The 9,595-nt window shown below is 35.0% G+C and overlaps 2 protein-coding genes across 3 annotated transcripts; one reads left to right on the forward strand and one right to left on the reverse strand.

Annotated features, from left to right (window-relative positions):
• The first annotated feature begins 369 nt into the window (after positions 1-369).
• LOC126750951 (calnexin) lies at positions 370-6,536 on the forward strand. Of its 2 annotated transcripts, none has more exons than XM_050460811.1 (12): positions 370-456; positions 573-811; positions 2,345-2,671; positions 2,862-2,933; positions 3,003-3,136; positions 3,566-3,773; positions 3,850-3,970; positions 4,034-4,293; positions 4,403-4,543; positions 4,695-4,820; positions 5,324-5,584; positions 5,651-6,536. In XM_050460811.1, exons 2-12 carry the CDS (start codon positions 668-670, stop codon positions 5,702-5,704), a joined length of 1,848 nt encoding a protein of 615 aa, XP_050316768.1. In that variant the 5' UTR covers positions 370-456; positions 573-667; the 3' UTR covers positions 5,705-6,536. The 2 variants fall into 2 exon arrangements, with proteins under 2 accessions (XP_050316768.1, XP_050316767.1); XM_050460810.1 differs by lacking the exon at positions 4,695-4,820 and adding an exon at positions 5,110-5,241.
• LOC126750990 (uncharacterized) lies at positions 5,929-7,514 on the reverse strand. Its single transcript, XM_050460876.1, has one exon. It carries the CDS (start codon positions 7,470-7,472, stop codon positions 6,834-6,836), a length of 639 nt encoding a protein of 212 aa, XP_050316833.1. The 5' UTR covers positions 7,473-7,514; the 3' UTR covers positions 5,929-6,833.
• Between the last annotated feature and the right edge of the window lie 2,081 nt (positions 7,515-9,595).

Consider the following 9,595-nt stretch of genomic DNA (forward strand, 5'->3'; position numbering starts at 1 on the left):
AAAATTCTATTTTCAACGATAGAATTACGCAAACGTATGATTCCCGCTTCCGCAGGATATGTCAACTGGCTTTTGGCGTTGTTTCTCACATTCGTAAACCGCTTTGCCAACATCTCATTGTACTTTCTTGTTTATGTCGCTAAATATACAATAATGAAAATTTGTCTTCAAATTTCATACATATTAAGGAAATACTATTTAATTATGGTTAGAAATATTAGTTTCTGGTTACGAATATGAAATTAGCACGAATATTTCACACCCAGAAAATTAATTATATTAGAATTTTCCCAGAAACTTTGTTGCAACTCTGTCTTCCATTTGGTCGGCATAGCAGTGCAGTTAATTGTCAACGTGTATTCTGTCATTTTACACTTTCTCCAGTTTTTCCATAGTTTTTTTTTCCTCATAGAACGAATTTCACGATTGTAGCAAAGCAAAGCGGTTCTCAATTAAGTAAGCATGCAATATATTTAATTAAATTTAGTGTGTTCGGTGAAAAAGTAACATTGAAGCATATACTTCCAATTACTTTTGAATATTGTTGAAAATTCTAATTATAATTATTTCAGTTAAATTAACCAGTACGCTTTCAACTGTGGCTGTGTGTTTGTGTGCATCAATTGATTCACAAAAATTGTGGCAACAGTAAGAAAAAATTTGGAAAATGAGATTCAAACATTTTATGGGGCTGCATTTAGGCTCATTACTAGTTATATTACTTCTGGCAAGTTCGCCCCTAGTACGAGCTGACGTGGAGCAGGACTTCGCAGATGAAATTGACGATGATGGCAAAGTAGAGGATGTGCAGGTAAGCGCAACAAAGTAGTACAAAATTTGCCATGCATAATATTTCAATTAATAAAATGAGTATAGCTTGCAATGTAGAAAAAGAGGGCCATTGCCACCTTTGTTCTATTGCAATAGCGCACATGTGATGCCATCACTGATAAAGCAACCGGCAGCGCTGTTTTCTACTTCTGTATATGCATAAGTGTGTATGTACGTTGCTACTATAATTTCCCCTGCAACGCCTTCAATAGTAAACCCCTGTCGTATAGTAGTTATAATGTGTTCTATACCACGTCATGCCCAATGTGTATGAGGGTACTTTGATACTAATGGCAGATTAAGGTTGGAGCTAGGAAAAATAAAGCACATTGTGATAGCTACTTCTGTGCGTTACCAGTAAATTGATGCGTAGAATTGTTGACACGAGCATAATGATTTTGTATTTAAATGCAACTATTTCCTAACAACATAACCTCAATTTTGATGTTTTACAGTGATTTTGTTGCTTTAATAAAAATATTTATGTTAATGTGTATCTGTGATTAACAATTCACTTTAAAAGTAGTTAATGTCGGAAGTAAAATGATAAGATGTAATATTATGTTATACATTTGGATTACGTTATGACTCCATACCGAAAATATTGAGACTTGCTACGAGGAGAATATTTTCCGTTTACCAGATTTGATTTTGTGTTGGTGCTAGGAATTATATTGATCAATGGACTTTGTTGTTCTGAAAAACACCAGTATCTATAGAAAACAACTATAGATTTATCAAGCTATGCAATAATGCATTCTAAGTGTCAGAGTTTTTTTTAATATAACAATTATTTAACAATTATTTTACTTTTTCTGTTAAATTAGTTTGTCGCTTTGCATGTTATTAATAATATGCAAACATAAATGCATATATGTATGTACATATATAAACATCCGGCGTATATATCAATTGCATTGCCAAGCGACGGTTTTTTTTTTTTTTTTATTATGCTGTTTATGACCTGAACAAGGTCAGTTTTTGGGATACCAATCTTAAATTTTACACATGTTTTTTCTACTAAAGGAGCCACTCTGCTAACGAAACTGTCGATATTGGAGCACTAAAGCTTATGTCTGTCGTACAAACTGAACTGCAAAATAAAGTTCTTTTATGGAAAATATTGGAAGCTTCTTTATTTATGAAGTGTAATTTAGAGAAACACATATTTTATTTATAATTAGGAAATAATATTTATGGCCGCAGTTAAAAGAAAACTTACTAATGAATAAAAAAAAATAGAAATGATAGAAATATATCGATTAAATATTTACAAAATTATATTAATTGAGCTCAAACAGAACACATAAAAGATACAGGAAGTACCAAGAGAAGTGTTTGACAGTCACTCGCAATGTAACTATAACTGAAATTTGTTTAAGATCTTTCTATAAGCATAATATTTAGCGAAAAGTCGTATCAGTTTATGCAATTAAGCTAGAACCTGGCTATATTCAATATATTATTAATTGTGTTATTGTGTTTAACTGCTACTATTTTGTTTCCACCATAGGATGACAATGAGCTGGAAGAAATTGTCTACGAAAGCCCCGTTTATGATCAGAATAAATTCTACTTTGCCGATCACTTTGACGACATCGCCGAATCTCGCAAGCGTTGGATCAAATCGGAAGCAAAGAAAGATGACATCGCCGAAGAAATTGCCAAATATGACGGCATATGGGAGTGGGAGGCACCACAACGAATCGTATCCAAGAAAGACATTGGTCTCGTACTCAAATCGAAGGCGAAACATGCAGCCATTGCTTCAAAGCTTAACAAACCATTCACCTTTAAGAGCGACGCACCACTCGTAGTGCAGTACGAAGTAACTATGCAGGTTAGTAAGCATATGTGTAAATCAAATGCTAAATCCATTGCATCAGCTATTCTGTTACATGCACATATTTACTAATGTGATATAATTTAATTATACACCGAGTACATTGACACTTCTCTCACCCTACAATGTAGTCATAGTAAATTGACCCACCACATTTCGTGTACTTATTAATTTTTTTCGTTTTCAGGACGGCCAAGAATGTGGCGGCTCATATATCAAGCTACTTTCACATGGCGTACATACAGAAGACCTCAAGAAGGTAAACATTTATTTGGAATTTTGATATATTCCCTCAGTTTCATATAATGTATTATTTGTTACTTTATAGTTCAACGATAAGACGCCATACACCATTATGTTTGGACCAGACAAATGCGGCAGCGATATTAAACTACACTTCATATTCCGTCATGTTAATCCAATTAATGGTAGTATTGAGGAAAAGCACTGCAAAAAACCAAAGTAAGTTTAGCAACAGGAAAGTTATCGATTTTTGAGCACAAATCGTAAATATAACAATTACAGTTAGTATTGCTAGCACAATTTATGACAGCAACCACAAACAATAATTAATGCCAAACATTAATTTTGCTTAATTATTACCGCTAAGTGTATAAATGACATGTTTACATGCTCTCCTAAGTATAGTGATGTATTGATTTTTTTTAATCACATTTTATGTGACCGCGTGCCGGCCATTTACACCTGTGTGTTGCTATAAGCATATACGCCTTATCTACATATCTGTTTACATGAGTGTGCACGCCCCAAACTTTTAAGGTTCAGGCAAAGCGAAACTGAAAATGTAGTGAAAGTGCATATGAAAGTGTGAAACAAACAAATTTATGAAAACAATATTGACGTTTTCTTTTTTAAATTGTATTTATTCAGAGATCGCTTAGAGGAGCCATTCAAGGACAAATTGCCACATCTCTATCAATTGGTGATACGTCCAGATAATACATTCGAAATAAGCGTCGATCATAAAGTAGTGAATCAGGGTTCTTTGCTCTCGGAGTTCGCGCCACCAGTTAATCCGCCACGTGAAATTGACGATCCCGAGGACAAGAAACCAAAAGACTGGGATGAGCGTGAAAAGGTAATTACAATTTTTTTTTTTTGCTTCCCACTCCCTCATTTATTTTCAATTATCTTTATTTTCCTCTACTTATTAGATACCAGACCCAACCGCTAAGAAACCAGCAGATTGGGATGACGATGCACCACCACAAATACCAGATCCTACAGCTGTTATGCCTGATGGTTGGCTTGAAGAAGAACCTGCCATGATACCTGGTAAATTCAGTTAATTAAAACTATTTTTTTAGCCTGAAAATAATTTTTATTTTATCACAAAAGATCCCACAGCCGTCAAACCCGAAGACTGGGATGCCGAAATGGACGGCGAATGGGAAGCACCAATGATTGATAATCCTTCTTGTGAAAAGGCCGTCGGCTGTGGTGAATGGAAAGCACCGCTCATACCCAACAAGGAGTACAAAGGCAAATGGCGTGCACCACTCATCGACAATCCAAATTATCAAGGCAAATGGGCTGCACGTAAAATACCCAATCCCGATTACTTCGAAGATCTCACACCATTTAAGATGACACCTATCGTAAGTGCAAAACAAAATTATTCAAAATAACATAATGAATGATTTTTTTGTTTGTTTGTTGACAACTCATCAAGTAATTGTTTTCTTATCTACTATTTTTCGTCAACAGTCAGCTGTGGGCCTTGAACTTTGGTCGATGTCTGACAGTATTTTGTTTGACAACTTGATTGTCGCTGACGATATTGAGTTGGCCAGAGATTTCGCCGCCAAAACGTTTGATATTAAGCGTAAATATATCGATAAGGAGTCGGTAAGTGTGTTTCGCATGAAGTGATAATTAATATCTTTTTTATCAGCATTTATCATACATTAATATATTTTAAGCGTGTATATTTCTACAATAACTAATAGTTACATTTCTAAATTTAAACACAACCCAACTAAAAAAAAAAAAAACAAAGAAAACGCTTTGGCATCGTCTGATGAAGCGTATAAACTACAAGCCCGGTTGGTGGGCTTTGTACTTCACATATTTGCTCATACCGGTTGGCTGCTACGTGTTCTATTTATACGGCCGTGCTAAGGAGGTGTTAAGAGAACTTTTTTTAACATAACTTAGCTTTTGTATTAATGAGTGTTGTTGTAGTAATAGTTATAAAATAGACGCTCGTGTGAGTGTTGTTGTAGCAATAATTATAAAATTGAGGCTCGACAAATTGTAGCATAACTTACCTTCATCTTTAATGTAAGCTTCATAACCTCAAAAAAAATACTTTGTACATATTTTATTATTTTTAATTTTGCTTCACCCTTTTTCATTTTCTCTTTCTTTGTATGTGGCTTGTTGTATTTGTAAACGATTGCACCAAATTGTAGGAGACATTTTTCAATAAAATCGTATCATTCTTCAAAGAAAGCTCTTGGGCTTGGCGTGTAGCAATTGTATTAGCTGGTGCCACACCACTCTCACTCACATTGTATCGCTTGTTTAAGAGATCCGGTTCCAAGGTAAATGCCAAGCGCTAGTACTAAGTGTGCACAACGTGGTTTATTTCTATTTTGTATAACATACTTTCGGCAAATTTTGTAGGAGTCCGGTTCCGATGCTGATGCCAAGAAAACCGATGCCGTGCAACCTGACGACGCTGCAGCCACTTCAGGCGGCGACGCCGACAGCAGTGCCACTAGCAGCAGCAGCAACAATGTATCTAGTCCTAAAACAAAAAAGTCTGATTTAGATGTTAAAGATGAGAACGAAGAGAAGGAAGCTGAGGCTGCAACAGCCACAGCTGCTGCCACAAACAGCGGCAAAGAATCACAAGATGATGACGCTGAGGAGACCGTCACTGGGGTGAGTCTTAACTTATTAATGTGTTTAGTTTTTTTTTCACTATTGTCCGTTTCATTTATATTACAGGAAACCACGACGAAGACCGCACGCAAGCGCCGCGTGCCCAAAGATCAGTCTTAAGCCAAGCAGTCGTTAGCTTGGGAAACGCAATACAAAAGAATTCCAAAAAGCAAACATTTAAATAAATTTATAGTAGAATGTGCAGCAGAAGAGTTGTTGGCGATGAGATGCGTAATGGTTGCAGCTCTTTGTGTTCGTAACATGATGCGGCATGCATTTGAATTTTTTTTAGTTTAGTTTATGATTTCTCAATTTCCAATTTCAGCTACTATGCATAGTGTAAGAATGTTTTTTTTTTATTTATATGCGTATACTTGTAGTTCAATTGATATGAAATGCAATGTTTTTTGTTTTGTTAGTTTTTTTTGTTGCACGTGAAATGTTAATGCGCGCCACAAGTATGTCTGTTCTGGCAAACTCATTGTACATGGTAAAATGTACGCACGTGCAAAATACGTACACCAAATAGATGTATATTCTTGGGGAAACGGCCAGTAGTTTATACAAGTATGTGAAAACTTATAAGTTAAATCCAAAAAAAGCATGTTCGGTCTGCTTCGATTTCGAAATAATTTTCAAATTATATAAAGAAGTATTAATTAAAGAAAAATATTTTAGTATTGTTTGTATGCAGTTAATTTCCAAGTGCAGCATTATTCATCACAAGAGCAAAAAATATATTACTTTCTAGTAAAATTATTCTAAATTAATAGAAAAAATCTCCACAACAAATATGAAACGAATAGTGTAGCCTAATGTTAGCAGAACTATGGGAAAACAAACAAACGAAATATTATTTTAATTTAAAATGTATGTACTTTGTATTAAATGCGTATTAATTGTAATATTAATTAACGCCAATAAATATAAAAAATAAAAGTTCACTAAACAAGTGTTAGCTCATTTAAATAAGACCTGCTTAATTCAACAACATAAAAATGTAGTAACAAAATTCAAATTTAACTAAATTATGATATTCACATATTTACACTGAAGTTCTAATAGGCACTTTAACAATACTGCTTCACTTAAAAGTATTACACAGTAATACTGCACGAAGCCAAATACAATTTCTTCCTATATCACTTCTTCCATTTTTAATTTAAACTTTATAAACTTCTTTTTCTGCTACTCTGCAATTCAACTCAAAATACCACGCTTGAGTTTAGCCAGTAACACTCACACACACTCAATATTCCTGCGAAAGCGCAATGTACTCCAGCGCTGGCGGCAACAACTTTCGTTTACGTCCCACGCGCCCGCCAGAAGAGCAAGGTGTTCCTCCACCTGCCTCCAAATGAGTGTGACCCGACATTGAGTTGCGTTGTGGTGCATCTGGTATCAACAACGGTTTCGCTATCTTATTAGGCGGTGTCCTTGCTTGCGAACCACTTGTTGCCTTGTTGGCGCTCTTTGTTTTGCCAACAGCTTTCTTGCGTTTAACTGCAACGAATGTCGCATCTGCGCTACCGTTTCGCCCTCCACTTCGTTGCATTTCGCTAGCAATAGTGTTGCTAGTGGTACTTTTCTTCGTTTTTGCTGCTATCCGCATGGTGCCAGTTAAACCTTTACCGGACACGTTTATTAGCGTGCCATCGACCAATTGTGCACGCAAATGCGTTCTAATCAAGTTATTCCGTTTTGAACTCAATTCAAACTGATATTTCTCGCTAATGTACTTCTTCAGCTTATGTAATGAGAAGCCGCGGCGGGAACTTAGCGAGAGTGTAGCTTCTTCAACCATTTTCACAGTTGTGGGCAAGTGTGGGCGATGCAAGCGTGTGGAAGTTAGTGTTTCCATTAGCGTTGAATGCGCGTTTGGTCTCATTAGCTGCCTCTTATTTAATTGCTAAACTATAAAATATTAATATTATTTATAGCATGTAGTAGCACTTTGTTTATTTACAAATAAATAAACGGACTATTTGACGAAGTCAAACGAAGTCAAAGGAGTTAATGAATAATTTCTTTTAAAGAAAATGAAAATAACGGCGAATGGGTGGAAAGCTGCGAGTATGTAATGACGTGTGTCATAAGAAAAAGCTTAAAATTTGTTTCCTTTCAACCAATCTTTTTCAGCCCTTGTACAGGGTTATCCATGAACATCTGTCTATATATACGCGAATCTCGTCCTAGTCTAGTAGTTTTTGAAATTTTGTACATGTTGTCTTTTCCTCCCACCGAAGCGTCGATCGTTGGACCACTAGAGTATTTAGCTACCATACAAACTGAACGCTCAAAATTCAATATTTGTATTGAAAACTTTTGTATTTGAGATATTATATCTTCATGAAATATGGCATGGATTATTTTCCAATACAAGGGTACAATATCCGAAAACAAATTTTCAGATCGAACTCCTATAGCATATAGCATATAGCTGTGATATAAACTGAGTTCTTGTTTGAAAACTTTTATACATATGTATATGCGAAGGTTGCAGTCGAAGCAAACTTTTTTTCTTGTTTTCACTAAATGCAGATGCTATAAAAATTTTTCATAATAATGCCATAAAAAATTGATCCTTAATGTGGATTAATGTGCATTATATCGCTAATAAAAAAATTCAGATACGCTTTAGTATGTACCAACGTTTTTTATTTTTGTGTTACCCTAATATACATACGTACATGTACCACTGTTGTTTTCATTACATCAGCACTGCCATATCGACTTGCAGACAATTCGAACGGAAGTGTCAGTGAATTATTAATATTTGTCAATCAAAATTGCGTTTTCCCACACAAAAATTGAAAATTTAGTGAAAATATTTATAATTGTGGAAATAATATGTATAATGTGTATGTGTGTGTCAATATGCAAGCTTAAAAAGTGAAAGTGTGCAATTATCGCCTGAAATCAAGTGCTTACAAGCAATCACAAGTTTTTAGGAGCTTCGGCCGGCGTTATGCGTTGTTCTCCTGTCTTTAGTGATTACATCTTCAATTGCCTCCGCTTCAACTGCATACAAGGTAAGTGAATTTTCATATTAATGTTATTATTTTGTAGTATGCAACTAATATTTTTCTCCAACTAATTTAGGTAAATTCTAACCTTGTTTATTTAAGAGGCGCATAAAATTTCTATAACCTCGGTCCAAATGGTTTTATGTTCAAAATTCATCTTCGCTGTTAGTGTTATTCGATGCTAAATTCATAGAAATGAGTGCATTTTAGGTAAACCATATCAAAACAAAATAGTTTTCGGACTTAAGATTTTGGCTGTTAGGAAAATATATCAAAATCTTATTTAGTTTATTTAAACAATTGATGATAATAACAAACATATATGTATATATAATATTGTCAGTTCTACTTTGTAGAGCTCATATCTTCCCTGACAATACCATAACAGTGACCTTCTTTTAAATTACTGTGTCTTCTGCATATGGAAACTTTTTTAATAGAACCCTTATTGCTCTTATCATCTATTCTCAAATATGTATAGCTTGAATCAGTATTGTTTGAATACGAGTCAAAGATGTACTCCAGCAAGAGCAAATACGACATATTTAGTACTATTTAAATAAGGCTGGAAAAGCTTCTTTTATGGATGCTATCCAGGCAGCGCAAAAACTTCGAAGATCGAACTTTCATCGTTGATTCGCTGCTGAATCGCAACAAAAGCAATAAATTTCCGAAGCAGATAGTAATGTGTTGTTGAAAAGTGGTTAACCGTTAAAATGTGATTTTTGGTCAAATAATCGTCCTTCGAATGTTTGATTTTTGGCAATTTTTGGTCGTCAGTCAATTTGTGCGGAACAAACCGTACACACACCTTTCGTAAGCCCAAATGTTCGGTCAAAATGCGCTAAATGGATATTTTGAAGATGTTCAATTCCATTTCCATGAATTTCAATGATGATTTCGGCTGATTTTTGATGAATTTACGCACAGTTTCGATGGAATTCGCGGTGTTCCGGTGGCACTCTGCTACGGGTTAGGCAATTGT

The sequence above is a fragment of the Bactrocera neohumeralis genome, chromosome 2 (genome assembly GCF_024586455.1).
Source record: "Bactrocera neohumeralis isolate Rockhampton chromosome 2, APGP_CSIRO_Bneo_wtdbg2-racon-allhic-juicebox.fasta_v2, whole genome shotgun sequence".
Lineage (NCBI taxonomy): Eukaryota > Metazoa > Arthropoda > Insecta > Diptera > Tephritidae > Bactrocera > Bactrocera neohumeralis.

Bases quoted from the DNA above. Each gene is read 5' to 3' on its own strand.
- LOC126750951 (XM_050460810.1), top strand. From the start codon at position 668: ATGAGATTCAAACATTTTATGGGGCTGCATTTAGGCTCATTACTAGTT. The intron at 812-2,344 runs GTAAGCGCAACA...TTTCCACCATAG, and splicing joins GCAAAGTAGAGGATGTGCAG to GATGACAATGAGCTGGAAGA. The intron at 4,544-5,109 runs GTAAGTGTGTTT...ACCAAATTGTAG, and splicing joins AATATATCGATAAGGAGTCG to GAGACATTTTTCAATAAAAT.
- LOC126750990 (XM_050460876.1), bottom strand. From the start codon at position 7,472: ATGAGACCAAACGCGCATTCAACGCTAATGGAAACACTAACTTCCACA.